The sequence below is a fragment of the Aquarana catesbeiana genome, unplaced genomic scaffold (genome assembly GCF_042186555.1).
Source record: "Aquarana catesbeiana isolate 2022-GZ unplaced genomic scaffold, ASM4218655v1 unanchor233, whole genome shotgun sequence".
NCBI lineage: Eukaryota > Metazoa > Chordata > Amphibia > Anura > Ranidae > Aquarana > Aquarana catesbeiana.
The window spans coordinates 661,108-677,824 of record NW_027362661.1 but is presented as its reverse complement, the minus strand read 5'-3'; the positions used below and the strand labels follow the sequence as shown (position 1 = coordinate 677,824).

The 16,717-nt window shown below is 42.9% G+C and overlaps 1 protein-coding gene and 1 long non-coding RNA gene across 2 annotated transcripts; one reads left to right on the top strand and one right to left on the bottom strand.

The window, feature by feature from the left end:
- Nucleotides 1-1,680: 1,680 nt before the first annotated feature.
- On the bottom strand, nt 1,681-3,351 carry LOC141121912 (uncharacterized). Its single transcript, XR_012240602.1, has 4 exons — nt 3,192-3,351; nt 2,437-2,517; nt 2,012-2,227; nt 1,681-1,909 (listed from the first exon to the last, which is right to left on the bottom strand). It is a non-coding gene; the product is annotated as an uncharacterized lncRNA (long non-coding RNA).
- A 2,477-nt stretch (nt 3,352-5,828) lies between these two features.
- LOC141121868 (uncharacterized) lies at nt 5,829-16,508 on the top strand. Its single transcript, XM_073611626.1, has 8 exons — nt 5,829-5,960; nt 7,820-7,947; nt 8,034-8,157; nt 8,274-8,371; nt 8,461-8,688; nt 8,767-8,973; nt 9,087-9,228; nt 14,613-16,508. The coding sequence occupies exons 3-8, from the start codon at nt 8,073-8,075 to the stop codon at nt 15,608-15,610; spliced, it is 1,758 nt and encodes a 585-aa protein (XP_073467727.1). The 5' UTR covers nt 5,829-5,960; nt 7,820-7,947; nt 8,034-8,072; the 3' UTR covers nt 15,611-16,508.
- Nucleotides 16,509-16,717: the final 209 nt, after the last annotated feature.

The window sequence follows — 16,717 nt, the reverse complement described above, 5'->3', positions numbered from 1 at the left end:
AGTTATGGAGGCGGGGTCAACCCACACGTATGCTGCCATGGAGCCTATCAGGAAAGGAAAATTACGGTAAGTATTTGATATAAATTTTCCGTTTTTCAAGCGTAGGCGCTCCCAACACTTGTGTTTATGTGTGTATATGTGGGGGGTGGGGGGCCTCAAAAAAAAATTGGGGGGTGGGATTTTGTGCACCTGGGTGTAACTTTTTTGTTTAACCTGTTCACCTTTGGAAGATTTATCCCCCTTCATGACCAGGCCATTTTTTTGGGATACGGAACTGTATTAATTTACTGAAAATTGCATGACGCTGTATCTAAATAAAATTGACGACCTTTCCCCCCCACAAATAGAGCTTTCTTTTGGTGATATTTGATCACCTCTGCGGTTTTTATCTTTTGCGCTATAAACAAAAAAAAAAGACCGACAACTTTGAAAAAAATAATTAAACTTTCTGCTATAAAACATCCAATAGAAAAATGTAAAAAAAAAAATCGAATTTCTTCATCAATTTAGGCCAATATGTATTCTGCTACATATTTTTTGTAAAAAAAAAATCCCAATAAGCGTATATTGATTGGTTTGCGCAAAAGTTATATTGTCTACAAACTATGGGATAGATTTATGGACTTTTTATTTTTTTTTGTTTACCAGTAATGTGGCGATCAGTGTTTTTTAGCGGGACTGCGACATTGTGGCGGACAAATCTGACACTAAGTGACACTTTTTGGGGACCAGGGGCACCAATACAGTGATTAGTGCTAAAAAAATGCACTGTCACTGTACTGACACTGGCAGGGAAGGGGTTAACACCAGGAGTGATCAAAGGGTTAAATGTGCTCCTAGGGAGTGCTTTCTAACTGGGGGGGGGGGGAATGCTGTGACTTGAAGAAGACAGACCTGTGTTCCTGCTTAGCAGAAACACAAGATCTCCATCTTCCCCTCTGACAGAACAGAGATCTGCATTGTTTACATAGGCAGACCGCCATTCTGCTTCTCTCGGAATGGTCACTGGGCCTGCCGGACCCGCTGATTTGCTCCCGCTGTGTCCAATCACAGCGGGAGCTGGTCGCCAGTGGTGCGCATGCGTGCCCCAGACCTATTGCACGAAATGCTGTACCAGTATGTGATTTCAGGCAATAGAGCCGCCTCCTCACAGTACACGTATGTGTGGCAAAGAGAAAAAAATAAAAGAAAAAAAAATCTGACAGGAAGTAGTAAAACAAAAGAGGATATGCCACATCCCATAAATCTTGAAAAAGACCAAAAAGTTCCCCTTGGACGGGATTCTAAAGGCACTACCATATATAGTGATAAGGTTGGAAATAATGGGTTAGAGTTCTACTTAAGTTGTTTTTCATTTTTCTGTATAATGTGTGCGTGTCAGTATATGTTGTAAGACGTAGCTTAAGTTTTTCCAGATGTGTAAGTCCAGCGTCATGTATGTTGAAATACTGCTTGTTACCTTATATGGAAATTTGCTGAAATATGTGATTCTGTAACCAGTCTATAAAAAGCCCCAATAAAGAGCCGACAGGTCAGTTGACAGTACGGGACCTTTAAGGCTCGGATCTGATATACAGAAACTCCTGCTTCTGTGTCTTACTTCTAATAGAGCTAAATTTGGCAAAGCAATATAAACTAGAGGCAATTCAGTTGAGAACTGCACCTAACAATAGTACAATGTAAGTGTAAAATAATTTTTATTACAAAAGTAGAAAAAACAAAATATATACAATTCAAATACAAAGATTATATGTACAAAATGGATACATCAAACACAGATGGCATGTGATTGGTAGATACAATAGCATAGAAATGGAAGACAAGTCTGGGCTCAAAATGTAAAAAGTCTCACTGAACCGACGCGTTTCGGAGAATCCTTCATCAGGGTTCATCAAGTGAGAGTTACCATCTACAGAGTTACAAAATCAAAAAAAGGATAATTAGCATCACACACAACTTATATAACAATCCCCCCACACCCAGTGAAGGTCTGTGTGAAAGCTATACTCACTTCCAAAACACACATGCTATAAAAGTATCCATGGCATAAAATCAACTTCACATAGGTCTCCCAGGCCGTATACACCAAAAATCACCTTAAAGGTTAGTCCCCCAAATCGTTTTGTAGGAGGCTGATATATCAGGAAAGATTCTCAATTTATGCTATAACGCGCCACATCAGAGGCGTGGCGTTTGTGCGCAGGCTGGGGTCCAAAAGTGTCCAGACCTAGAACCAGAAACACAGCCCTATGAGCATAATCTTATTAAGAGGTAGAGGTAAACAAAAAACCACCCAGAGGATCGATACTACATCAGATCCCCAAATTGTGTAAAAAAACAAAAAAAAAAAATATATATATATATATATATATATATATATATATATATATATATATATAGCTGCATGTGTATGGGGGCCAGTAGCAATGAACATACCTGTAACTTAGATCCAAAGGAATGACAAGTGGAGTTCCACCCACTTTCACAACTCTTCAGCATCCCTCACTAAACTGTGCACTGTAAATGAATTGGATATTTTTTAAAAACATTTCTCAGCACCTACTGTATATCCGCTGTATTCATTTTTCACTTCCTCCTCCCTAGCCATGGCTCATCGCGTCATTTCCTATTTGCAATGCCTTCTGGGAAGGGGTGGCAACTTCCTCTGACACTGCCGTTGCTATGGAAACCTGACCTGAAACCTATTACACTGCTTGTGCTGCACTGAGCATGTGCGAGATCTGCAGGGATGAGATCCAGGAAGAAATACAGTCTGGCTTCAGATGCCCACACTTAAGATGGCCACGGCCTGCTGTAAGTTTATATAATAACAAACTACTGCTATAAACTAACAAAACAGACCTTAGTTTACAGACTAACTTTACTAGAATACATTAAGCTTGTGTATTATATGAGTATTTTTATTTAAAAAGTATAATTTTGGCCGGAACACCACTTTCAGTCTATCATGTGGGGGAAAAAGAAGAGAGGAGAAAGGCTGGGAGTCCAGGCTTGCAGTAAATTAGTTGCAGATTCTAAGGAAACCTATTGCAGGAAAAAATAATAAAAGTAGTACTAATATATGTAGGTGTATTCCAATGGTATATGAATAATGAAACCACCAATGCCAATCTCAAATAGAGATGATGGTAAAGAGCAGAAAAAAATCCTAAATTTGTCAAGGGCATTACCTGTTTGTGCAGCCTGGAAACACAGCATAGGTCTACCGTCCTCCTCCGATCACAAGATCAGAGTGAGTGAGCTCAGTATTTATGTCCACCTAATTACACTGACAGCTGATTATAATGCATATCAGCTGGAGGGAATATCCAGCCTGACGCTTTCTCAGCCCGCCCCCCCCCCCCCCGCCGCTGACTGATTGTAAACCTGAGAGGAAGGTGTGTGTCCCTCCGGTCCAATCAATGGGCCCCCTGAGTGTGGGCCGCGCCACGCCTCCCCACAGGCGCCGACCCCGAGAACGCATCGCGCATGCGCGCCAGCCAAGCTGGAGCGCAACGCGACGGTATACGTCACGGAGCCGCGCCTCGGAGCTGCGCGCCGCCATCCACTCCCACCGGCACGGCAACCCTGTCTTGGAAACAGCCAAAGAGGCTGTTCCAGGCCGGGATACGAAGGAGCGTCAAGAAGACAACTTCCTCCAGCGTGTCCCCCCAAGGGGACACCCTTGCCGTGCCGGGTCCACTCACAAAACACAGCAACAGTGTGAAATACACCAGACAAACATACAATCCCCATAGTAAGGAAAAGGGAAAGTCTCTGTAGGGGATAATGGTATTAATGTAATATACATACACGAAATTCATGCATGAGATCAAACATAAACAGCCAGATTGTGTATAAATTTGGCTGAGGTATATCCACTGCCTGGGAGACGGCCGTGAAGCCGTTACACAGAGAAAAAGAAAACAAAACACAATGGGACAGTTATAAGTCAGACACCAACGGCTCGGACCTGTGCATACTCCACGCTTAAATTCGAACTCGTCCAAGCCCCATCACAACCCCCCCTCCTCCCCGATATAAAAGAGGGAGGACACTTAAGTGCAGGTGAGCCCATCAGGCATCAAAGGCTCTGGTATAGATTTTGAGGGGGACCACACGCCATTTTTTAAAAAATTTTGGCCGGGGTTCCCCTTAATATCCATACCAGACCTGAAGGGCCTGGTATGGAATTTAGGGGGACCCCCACGTCTTTTTTTTTTTTTTAATTTTGGTTCGGGGTTCCCCTGTGGGGAAATCCCATGCTGTTTTTATTTATGAACTTCTATGTGTATTGTCGGACCGGCAATTCATTAATAGCCGCGAGTAGTTTTAAATGACTTTTTTTCCTTTGAAATGTCATTTTGCTGTCAGACTGTTCTAAACACAGGAAACATGCACCCCTCTACAGGCATACTATAGACACCCCCAGGTACAAAATTTAAAGGGATATTACACTTTTATTGTTTGATTTTAAGCATTATTAAAATCACTGCTCCCGAAAAAATGGCCGTTTTTAAAACTTTTTTTTACATTGATCCATGTCCCCTGGGGCAGGACCCAGGTCCCCAAACACTTTTTAGGACAATAACTTGCATATAAGCCTTTAAAATTAGCACTTTTGATTTCTCCCATAGACTTTTAAAGGGTGTTCCACGGCTTTCGAATTTGCTGCGAACACCCCAAATTGTTCGGCGAACAGCCGATGTTCGAGTCGAACATGAGTTCGACTCGAACGCGAAGCTCATCTCTACTCAGGAGTTCCGCCTCTCCATACACATTCAGAGCTCCGCCTCTTCATACACACTCAGAGATCCGCCTCTTCATACACACTCAGAGCTCCGCCTCTTCATACACACTCAGAGCTCCGCCTCTTCATACACACTCAGAGCTCCGCCTCTTCACACACACTCAGAGCTCCGCCTCTTCATACACACTCAGAGCTCCACCTCTTCATACACAGTCAGAGCCCGCCTCTTCATACACACTCAGAGCTCCTCCTCTTCATACACACTCAGGGCTCCGCCTCTTCATACACACATAGAGCTCCGCCTCTTCATACACACTCAGAGCTCCGCCTCTTCATACACACTCAGGGCTCCGCCTCTTCATACACAATCAGAGCTCCGCCTCTTCATACACACTCAGGGCTCCGCCTCTTCATAACACTCTGAGCTCCGCTTCTTCATACACACTCAGGGCTCCGCCTCTTCATACACACTCAGAGCTCCGCCTCTTCATGCACACTCAGAGCTCCGCCTCTTCATACACAATCAGAGCTCCGCCTCTTCATACACACTCAGAGCTCCGCCTCTTCATACACACTCAGGGCTCCGCCTCTTCATACACACTCAGAGCTCCGCTTCTTCATACACACTCAGGGCTCCGCCTCTTCATACACACTCAGAGCTCCGCCTCTTCATACACACTCAGAGCTCCGCCTCTTCATACACACTCACAACTCTGCCTCTTCATACACACTCAGAGCTCCGCCTCTTCATACACACTCAGAGCTCCGCCTCTTCATACACACTCAGAGCTCCGCCTCTTCATACACACTCAGAGCTCCGCCTCTTCATACACACTCAGAGCTCCGCCTCTTCATACACACTCAGAGCTCCGCCTCTTCATACACACTCAGAGCTCCGCCTCTTCATACACACTCACAACTCTGCCTCTTCATACACACTCAGGGCTCTGCCTCTTCATACACACACAGGGCTCCGCCTCTTCAGGGGAAGGATATACAGTACATACACACACACAGCACAAGGCCGTGTTCACACTACGAGATGTTTCTCTGGGCTGCAGTTCCTCTGAGCTCCACAAGGTGGTGATCTCACCTCTACCCAGACAGGAAGTCTCTATGGAATACAGACAGGAAGTGATGTAGGCAACAGAAAAAGTTTAATTTGGAAGGACGTAGCAAGAAGACACTGCTGGATCTGGCGGCAGAGGAGGTAATATGTAGATTAACCCCTTCAGGGGGATCAGTTGATGATGAATATATTTTGCTTCCAAATCTGGCCATACATGGTTCAGTTTTATCGTTCATCCAGTAGGATGAGAGGAAAAATCTGAAGTGATTCCCCCATCCACACATTGGAGGGGGATGGGGGAATCCTCTCCGCTGCACTATTGTATTCTGACAATGGGGGGCGCTCCTCCGCTCTCAGAATACACAGATCAGTGATGAAGCTATTGGCTGCAGCCGCTGATGGAGTGACTTTTATCCGGCAGTGACCACACATGGATGGAAATGTGACCGATCCCTGCTGAACCAGCTGAATTTCCATGTCTCTATGGTCACCATAAGTGACTTCCTCCCCTCCCCCTCATCTCCTTCATTATGTAAGTCATGCTGAGATAATCTCCCATTGGCTGAGCAATATTCTCATTTGTCTCTGAGCTCCTTCTTGATATTCCTCGTCCTGCCTGTTGTTTCCTTGGATTGATTTTCTGTGTAGTGACCCCGGCTTCATCTCTTGGATGCGCTCGTCTGTTGCTTGTCCTGACCTTTATCCTGATTCCTGGATCTCCTCCTCATCTCTCCTCCATATCCTCTTACACAGCTTTTCTCCACACCTGCAGTGATCCTGGGGGGTGGAAACTTGGCACCAGCACTCAGCAAAATCCATCCCCACCATTAGGAGCTCTGGAGAAAATTGTCTGCTATTTACACTCTGTTCCTCCGCTAGACATGTGCGATTTGCTTCGTACAAATCGAAAATTTGTATGAATTTCCAAAAATTCGTACATTCGCAAGTATCCGAATTACGAATTGCTATGCTTACGAATTTTATACAAAATTTTGTTGAGGAATTTCTGATCCAAATTCCGTTACAATGGAAACATGACTGGTGTTTTGTTGACCAATCAGAGGTTTTCTGCTGCTGCTGAGTGAGGGTTGGGAAAATGACCTTTTTTAATATGGGAGTGGGAGATTGGTACTGGTAGTCGATGGGAGATTCAGAATCGGACAAAATAAGAATGTTCGTTAATATCGTTTTATTATTGTCATAATAATTACGATTATTCGTTATGAAGAAGTTAAAAACCCAGGAAGTCAGCACAGCACAGGGATAGTGGGAGCCCCTTATTATGAGTCCGAAGACTGCTATATTGAGAAAGGTATTTTTTGCTTTTTAAATTCATCATAACGAATGTTCATAATTGTTACGAAACGTTAACAAACCTACGAAAATTTGTATTTCGTACAAATCCAAATTGAATTTCGGACACGAATTACAAAATACTAATTAACGGCTAATACGAAATGGAACAAAACGAATTTATTGATGGCGCACATGTCAATCCTCCGCACATCACCTGATCACATGAGAGCTTACTTTCACAGATTACTGACAGATTTCTGTATGGTAAAGGTCAAAATTCTCTCTTCAGTTTAGGAGAGGTGGGACACAACCAGGAACAATGATTTGGTTTGCACAGGAGCCTCATATAGAGGACCCCTCAAATTTCCACATCCAAATGTCCCTCCATCCAGAGTCTATATGTCCTATGACATCACATTGACAGCTCCTCCCACCACTTTACCTCCAGCTGGCTTTTTTTCTGCTGCTCTTAGGATGTGGGCGGACCCTTGGCATCCTCACTTGCAAAGTAGGACTGTTGGTCCTGCATTGTATGTAATGATACCAGAATGCCTGCAACAAGCTTTGAACCTGCATAGTGTGGGGGCCCTGTGTGAGTAAATTATATCTCAGTCTGAAGTGGGGCTTTAATAAAAAAGGAAACCTGACTGGTGAGGTGAGGAGGATTCTGGGAATATCATTTAAATTTTACTATTTGTGTTCAGATCTGGAGTTTTCCTCCTGTGAAGTCTGGAGATCATATGACCATCACATTGCCTCCACCTCCCTCCCTGATAGAATAGAGAAATACAAAGAAGATTCTAGAAGTCACCAGAGAGATCATGGAGGAGAGGTGAGCGGTGCTGGGAATTCTGGGACATTATCCAGTAACAGACAAGGGATGTGTCTGGATGGTGACTGTATCATTGTGTGTGTCAGGTTCCTATAAGGTGTCAGGATGTCACTGTCTATTTCTCCATGGAGGAGTGGGAGTATTTAGAAGGACACAAGGATCTCTACAAGGACGTCATGATGGACAATCAGCCGCCCCTCACATCACCGGGTAAGAGGAGACTTTATTGTAAAGGAGAGAGCAGTACGGAGGGTCCACCTAGATCCCCCATCATCTGATAAACACATAGAAACAATGTATTCAGTCAGTGTGTGTGTTTCCTACAGATGGATCCAGTAATGGGAACCCACCAGAGAGATGTCCCCATCCTCTGTATTCCCGGGATTCCACACAGGAAGGTCACACCATCCCTCACCATCATCAGGTAGATGAGGAACAATCACTGATAGTATCATTAGGATCTGTACATTATCTGCATTGTTACAATTGATGTAATTTTTATTCTATATTCAGAGTGGAAACCTGAGAGATTCTAAAGTTGAGCTTAAAAAAGAGATAAAAGAGGAGGATGATGAGGATGGGGTGATGGAGGAGTCAGAGTTTCTAAAAGAACACAAAGATCTGTACCAGGACACCATGGTGGAGTCATCCAGCTACAGAAACCCACCAGAGAGATGTCCCCGTCCTCTGTATTCCTGGGATTCCACACAGGAAGATTACACCATCCCTCACCATCATCAGGTAGATGATTGACAATTATTGGTAGATCTGATTTATACACAGCATGTTTGTTACAATGAATGTGTTTTATATATTCAGAGTGGAAATCTCGGGGATTTTAATATTGTTGTTAAAGAAGAGTATAAAGAGGAGGATGAGGAGTATGGAGTGATGGAGGAGTTTTCAGAAGGACACAAGGATATGATGGAGCCACCTAATACCAGGAACCCACCAGAGAGATGTCCCCGTCCTCTGTATTCCCAGAACTCCACACAGGAAGATCACACCATCCCTCACTGTTACAAGGTTGGTGGGACAGAGGTTATAAAACACAGACAATGTGTGGATTATTTATGGGATGTCACAATAGTAAAGCTTTAATCTTACAGATAATATTCACTCTCATTTTCTTGATTTAGAGTGGAAATCCAATCGATATAGAATTTGAGGTTAAAGCAGAAGAAGAAGAGAGGTATGTGAGGGATGATCAGCAGTCTATGGAGGAGGATGGAATAACGGGGACATTTATAGAGGAGGACACTCCTACAGAGATCAGCACAGGTGGGTCATTAACACTAAATACATTCCTCCACCCATACTGCTCACTGATTGGTCCAGAGTAGGGCAAGGACTGAGTGATATCATCCTGTAATCCCTGGTCACTTTCCTGAGCTGTGTTCCCCGTCCTATATTCCTGTATTTCTCTTGGATAATCTTCCTTCTCTGTGCTGCAGACACAATTTATGTATCTAGACTGGATTTATGGAGATTCTGGGGTCTAGCTGGCAGGAGCTTGTTGATTTTCACCATAAACGTTGCTAGACCTAGGCACCTGGGGTATGTGCTTTGAGTCTTCTGCCCCATACCTGGGTCTAGTAAGATCTCTGACTCCCGGCGTTATTTGCTCTGTTGTTTGTTGGCTTTGCCGGGTGGAGGGATATGTCTGTATAATCTCTGACCCAAGTCACTAAGTGCAGTCTCAGAAGATGGGGGTCAAGGGTGTGGGATCTCTGCAACTTGTGTCAAGTAAACATTTTGGTTACCACTGATTACTGAATACCAATATTATCCACTTGCCGATCGCCCATAGTAAATATACGTTATTTTTTTGAAGTTAAATACAGGTGTGCTGTCAGCAGCTAGCTGCCATAAGCCCTGTATATCGTTATTTACTGTGGGTGATTCTCTACAAGATAAAAGTGGATTTGCTTGCAAGATCTCTTTTATAGACGATGGGAGAGGTCCCCCGCCTCTTCCCAGTCTTTTCTGAGCTTACCGGATTCGTTCTTTTACCCAGATGTGATCCGATTCAGCTGTTTGCTAGGCAGGATGTCAAGTGAGGACTAGATGATCCCCACACGACGCTATGCCCTTGGGGGACCGAAGCAACCTCTGATGTCACTTTTGGTTCTTTGGCATAAACAAAGGATTTTTTTTTCTTAAAGTCAAAATGTTTTTTTTTTTTTTTAGCTTTTAGAGGTGAATGAGAGGTCTGGGATCATGCTTACCTCTATTAAAAGGGGTGTTATCATTCCTTGTATTAGGAATAAAAGTGACAAAAAAGAGACAGTGTAAAAATAAAAAGTAAAATCAATAATAAAAAAATGAAAGCGCCCAATGCCTCCGGGCTCATGCGCAGATGCGAATGTATACCTAATGCACCCGCATATGTAAACAGTGTTTAATCACTTGATGACCGGGCCATAGCCGAATGACAGTTACAGCATGGTCAGCTTATTCTGGGAGGGAGTACAATGACGTCCTCCCAGAATCGAACGCGACAATGACGGAGCGATCACTTGACAACAAACCGGCGTTGTATCCGCTCCAGCTCCTCCCACCGTTCAGTACAGTATATGCAGAGAGGAGGGAGCTGGTGCTTGTGGGCTGGATCGGAAGTGCCCACTGAGCTGATCTATGCCTCATCCATGGCTCATTCATGCCTCATCCATGGCTCATTCATGCCTCATCCGTGGCTCATTCATGCCTCATCCGTGGCTCATTCATGCCTCATCCGTGGCTCATTCATGCCTCATCCGTGGCTCATTCATGCCTCATCCGTGGCTCATTCATGCCTCATCCGTGGCACATTCTTGCCTCATCAGTGGCTCATTCATGCCTCATCCATGGCTCATCCATGCTTCATGCCTCATCCATGGCTCATTCATGCCTCATCCGTGCCTCTTCTGTGCCCACCCATGCCTCATTCATAGTCATCCATGTCACATCAGTCCTCATCCATGCCACATCAGTGATAATCTGTGCCACATCCATACCATCACAGTGCCCATCAGTGCCACTACAGTGAATCACAAAAGTTTAATAGGAAGTCAAATTAGATTTGAAATGTATGTCCCAAGAACACCTGATAGTACTCCCTGCATGTTGGGCCTCTGTATGTGGTCAGGCTGTGGAAAACTCACACGTGTGGTATAGCCATACTCAGGAGGAGTAGCAGAATGTATTTTGGGGTGTAATTTTTGCTATGTACATGATATGTGTTAGAAATATGTTATATATGGACAACTTTGTGTAAAAAAAATGTGTTTTTCTTTTCTTTTCAAATTTTACAAAAACTTGTGGAAAAAAATGACATGTTCAAAAGACTTATTATGCCTCATAGAATATATGTTGGGGGTGTTTACTTTTCCAAAATGGGGTCATTTTTTTGGGTGTTTCCACAGTCCTGGTGCTCCAGGGCCTTCAAAAGTGTAATAGGTAGTAAGGACATTAGATGTGTAATTTATGTCTATAAAATGCCTGACGGTGCTCCTTGGATGTTGGGCCTCTGTATGTAGCTAGGCTGTGAATAAGTCTCACACGTAGTATTTCCATAGGAGTAGTAGAATGTGTCCGTCCACAGTGCGGACCTCCCTTTTGCGCACGCCCCCTGCAGGGCGCGCGCTGTGATCACCGAGTGACAGAGACCAATGAGAGCCAATGACAACTGATCACATGATCTAAACAAAAGCTCAGTAATCGTGAGGAGAAAAAAAAGCTGATCACTGGCTTATCTGCAAGGGACATCGGTCCCGAAGAGGAAGAGGCAATTCTGCCTCATCTGTGCCACCAGTACCCCCTGCCAGTGCCCATGAGTGCCACCTATCAATGCCCACCAATGGTGCCAATCAGTGCCACCTAGCAGTGCTTGCCTATCAGTGTAACCAAACAGTGCCTATCAGTGTAACCAAACAGTGCCGATCAGTGCCCATCACAGCCACCTATCAGTGCCCATCACTGCCGCCTCATCAGCGTACATCAATGAAGGAGAAAAATTACCTGTTTGCAAAATTGTATAACAAAATATAAAAATGTTTTTTAAAAATTTGGTCTTTTTTAAAAAATTTTTAACAAAAAAGAAAAACCGCAGAGGTGATCAAATACCACCAAAAGAAAGCTATATTTGTGGGGAAAAAATTCTAAAAATTCCATTTTGGTACAGTGTTGTATGACCGCGCAATTGTCATTCAAAGTGCATTAGCGATGAAAATTGGTCTGGACAGGAGGGGGGTTTAAGTGCCCAGTAAGCAAGTGGTTAAGTAATGGCGGCGATCTGCAATTTTTTTTAAATTCGGGACTGCAACATTATGGCGGACACATCAGACATTTTTTACACTATTTTGGGACCATTGTTATTTACACAGTGATCAGTGCTATAAAAATGCACTGATTACTGTGTAAATGACACTGGCAGTGAAGGGGTAAAACACTAGGGGGCGATGAAGGGGCTAAGTGTGTCCTAGGGAGTGATTCTAACTGTGGGGGGTGGGCTTCAACACACATGACAGCGATCACTGCTCTCGATGACAGAGAGCAGTGCTCTCTGTCATGACACAAGGCAGAACGGGGAAATGCTTTGTTTACAAAAGCATCTCCCTGTTCTACCTCTCCGTGACATGATCGCGGGCCTCCGGCGGACATCGAGTCCGTGGGAGCCACGGTCACGGAGAACGTGCCGGGTGCGCATGCGCCCGCAGTGGCGCTTGTTAAAGGGGGGGCGTACCTGTACGCCCTTTTGCCCACCAGTGCCATTCTGCCAACGTAAATCTGCGCGCGCTGGTCGGCAAGCGGTTAATATGACAATTTTGTGGGAAAAAAAAAATCAAAAACAAATCTTCATTTTGCAAAGATTGTGGGAAAATACAACTTCTAAAAACATACCATTTACTAAATACCTTGGACTGTCTACTTTCCAAAAAGGGGCCATTTGAGGATATTTGTACTTTCTTGTACAGTACAGTACATTTGTACTGGCTTGTTAGTGTTTTAAGAAATGAGATCAGCACATCAGGTGTGATAAATTTTCAGTGATTGGCACCATAGCATGTAGACTCTATCACTTTCACAAAGACCAAATAATAGCCACTGATTTCAGTTATTATTACCACAGAGATGTAGCAGTATGAATTATGGCCAAAATTTATGAAGAAAAATTACTAATTTGCAAAATTTTATAACAGAAACGAAGAAAATCTTTTTTTTACAAAATTTTCTGTCTTTTTTTCAATTTTATAGAACAAAAAATAAAAAGCCTAGTGGTGATTAAATACCACCAAAAGAAATCTCTATTATTTCATATGGGTACAGTACTACATGACTGAGTAATCGTCGATCACTGAAAGCTGAAAATTGGTCTAGTTAGGAAGGGGGTTTAAGTGTCCAGTGGGCAAGTGCTTAAAGCACACATGTGAGGTATCGCCACGATCGTTAGAGTGAGAGCAAAAATTCCAGCAGTAGATCTCCTCTGTAACTCTAAACAGGTAACCTGTAAACTTTTGAAATCTTTGTCTAAGGCGATTTTTAAGTACCGTAGTTAGTCACCATTCCACGAGTGTGCACAATTTTAAAGCATGACATGTTATTTACTCAGCATAACATCATCTTTCAAATTATACAAAAAAATTGCAGTAACTATTGTGTTTTGTTTCTTTTTAATTCATTAAAGTGTATTTTTTCAAAACAAATTGTGTTTGAAGGACCGCTGCGCACATACAGTGTGACATAAAATATTTCAATAATCGCCATTTTATTCTCTAGGGTCTCTGCTAAAAAAAAAAAAGTATAATGTTTGGGGTTTCTAAGTAATTTTATAGCAAATACTACTAATTTAAACTTCTAAACAAAATTTTCCAGAAATAGCCTGGTCAGCAAGTGGTTTATCAGTCCTGACCCTTACACTACATAATTTATATTGTACATTACATACTCCTGACCCCTGCACTACATAGTCTATGCTGTGTATTACATCATTCTGATACTATATAGTCCTATCTGTTGTATCTTATACAATATGTTGTACATTACATAGTCCTGACTTCTGCTCTCTTCCCTCTACCATGTGCTATATATATATACACATAATATGTATTCTCTTTTGTTACACCCATTTTCTACCAGCTGGACATTTTATATCTGATTGGAGCACAGACATTTACATGTTGATAATAATGTGATAACATCCTCAAACTTTGGAACCTTAAACAGAAAGTGATAATGAGGGAGGAGTCAATAACCCAATGATGGTGGTCTTCAGGATCAGTCCAGTCTTCATCTTGGTTGTTCTCCCCCCATCCTCACTCTCTGACCTCTGGTGGGACTCAGCCCTGCTGTTATTTATGACTAAATCATGGACTAAATAAGAAGTGCAGGACTTCTTGTGTTGGGAAGATGGCAATGAGTGATAGAGGGGGTGGGGACACTCGTCCTATAATCCCCTCATCACTGTCACTCCTATAAAAGACAGTTCTCGTTGTTTCCTCACTCTCTGACTAAGGTCCATGAATAAAGAAATGAACTGGTAGGAGATCAGAGGACCCATTTACTAGTTACCTTGAGGGTGGAATTGTAAGATCCTCAGAGACAAAGCTGCCTGATGTGGGCGGAGTCCTGGTTTATGGGAACCAATCTGCTCATGTCTAGTAATAATCTTTTTGTTTCTATTTTAGTACTTGGACGGGAGATGAGGAAAACCTCAGAGGATTGTCTCACTTTGTCTCCAGACTGTAAAGTAGAAGATGAGGACATCACACAGTATAGTCCAGGAGAAAACCCGACTACCTCAAATGTCCATCCGGCACCACACAGTGTAGATGGACCATCGTATTCCTCTTATCCTGAGGAACCTCAGACTGTGAGGGGCGGTGCCGTCCTTCCAACAGATAAGAGGTTTTCCTGTACTGAGTGTGGGAAATGTTTTTCAGTGAAGTTCCATCTTTACAGACATCAGCGGACACACGGAGGGGAGAAGCCATATTCTTGTCTTGAGTGTGGGAAATGTTTTTCACAAAAATCTCATCTTCAAATACATTATAAAGCTCTGCACACGGGGGAGAAGCGATATTCTTGTCCTGAATGTGGGAAATGTTTTTCACAGAAATCCAATCTTTACACACATCAGAAATCTCACACGGGGGAGAAACCGTATTCCTGTCCTGAGTGCGGAAAATGTTTTGTAATGAAATCACATCTTGCTACACATCAAAGGCTTCACACAGGGGAAAAACCATACTCCTGTTCTGAGTGCGGGAAATGTTTTTCAGACCAATCATTTTATCACAGACATCAGAGATTTCACATAGAGGAGAAGCGATATTCCTGTCCCGAGTGCGGGAAATGTTTTTCACAGAAGTCCCATCTTTACACACATCAGAGATCTCACACGGGGGAGAAGCCGTATCCCTGTCCTCAGTGCGGGAAATGTTTTTCAGTGAAGTCCAGTCTTTCCGCACATCAGAGATCTCACACGGGGGAGAAGCCGTATTTCTGTCTTGAGTGTGGGAAATGTTTTTCACAGAAGTCAAATCTTTCCACACATCAGAGATCTCACACAGGGGAGAAGCCGTATTCCTGTCCTGAGTGCGGGAAATGTTTTTCACTGAAGTTCAATCTTTACAAACATCAGAGATCTCACACAGGGGAGAAGCCCCTTTCCTGTCCTGAGTGAGGAAATTGTTCCTCACTGAAGTCCTGTCTTTCTGTACATCAGGAATCTAACACAACCCTTGAGGTGTATTAGTGCCTTGAGTGTGGGAAATGTCTTCTATATAAATGTTGCTGGACATCACAGCTCTCATGTGGGGAAGAAGCACACCCTGATATACACCTCAGATATACTCCATGGCTGATCTTCATCATGTAAGAAACAGTTCATAAGGAGATCAGAGATCACCAAAGACATGGATGAAGTGTTGTACTGTGTTGGCCATTGATATCAGTAGAGAAATAAAAATGGAGTCATTACCTTTCATCCATTTTGTTACTTTTGTAAACATTTAGCGGTCTATTAAAAAAAATAGTTAAATGAATGTTGCACCATTCCTCCACCTGTGAGAAATATTGGTCATTTTTTTTGTATTTCCACAAATATTTTATTAGAAAAGAGGTGAAGTTAGATGGACCCAAGGGCCTAGGAATACACAAAAGGGGCAGTGAATACAATCATCAGTAACATCCGATTGTAGAAACAATATTCAGCATAATAAAGACATGTGGAATCTGTTGATATTCAAAGACTGTGACGGGACGAGCGTCTTGTCTCTATGACCAACATTTCAAAGCTCATCATGGAAACTACACCAAGTAATAATTGTAGGAAGTGTTTACTGAGATGTAGTCTTGGAACAAAAGAGAGGCGGCAGAACAATCTCCAGAATCTAAAGTATCGGTCATATTTTATTTCATACAATGATTTACTATTACCATTGGTACTATCTAGTGGCAATAATGTGGTATTTCTCTAATTTTCCGGATGGAGGTCTTTCAGAAAAAAATACTTATTACAGTCTCTAGATGGAGCTGACGATCATAGGAAAATCACATTAAATTATACCACAAATTTAAAACAGCTGGGACAATGCTTGTCATGCTTTTCCAACACATTTTCAATTTATAGATCTCTTTAGTTTCCTCTGTCAGACATGGATTCATAATAATACCTGAGATACACTCACACGCTACGTTACACGTACTGATGAGTATACTACACACGGAAGAACATGTTAAAGAGTATATAAACCCATGTCATATTCCTGATCTGTGTCTGGTATGAAGA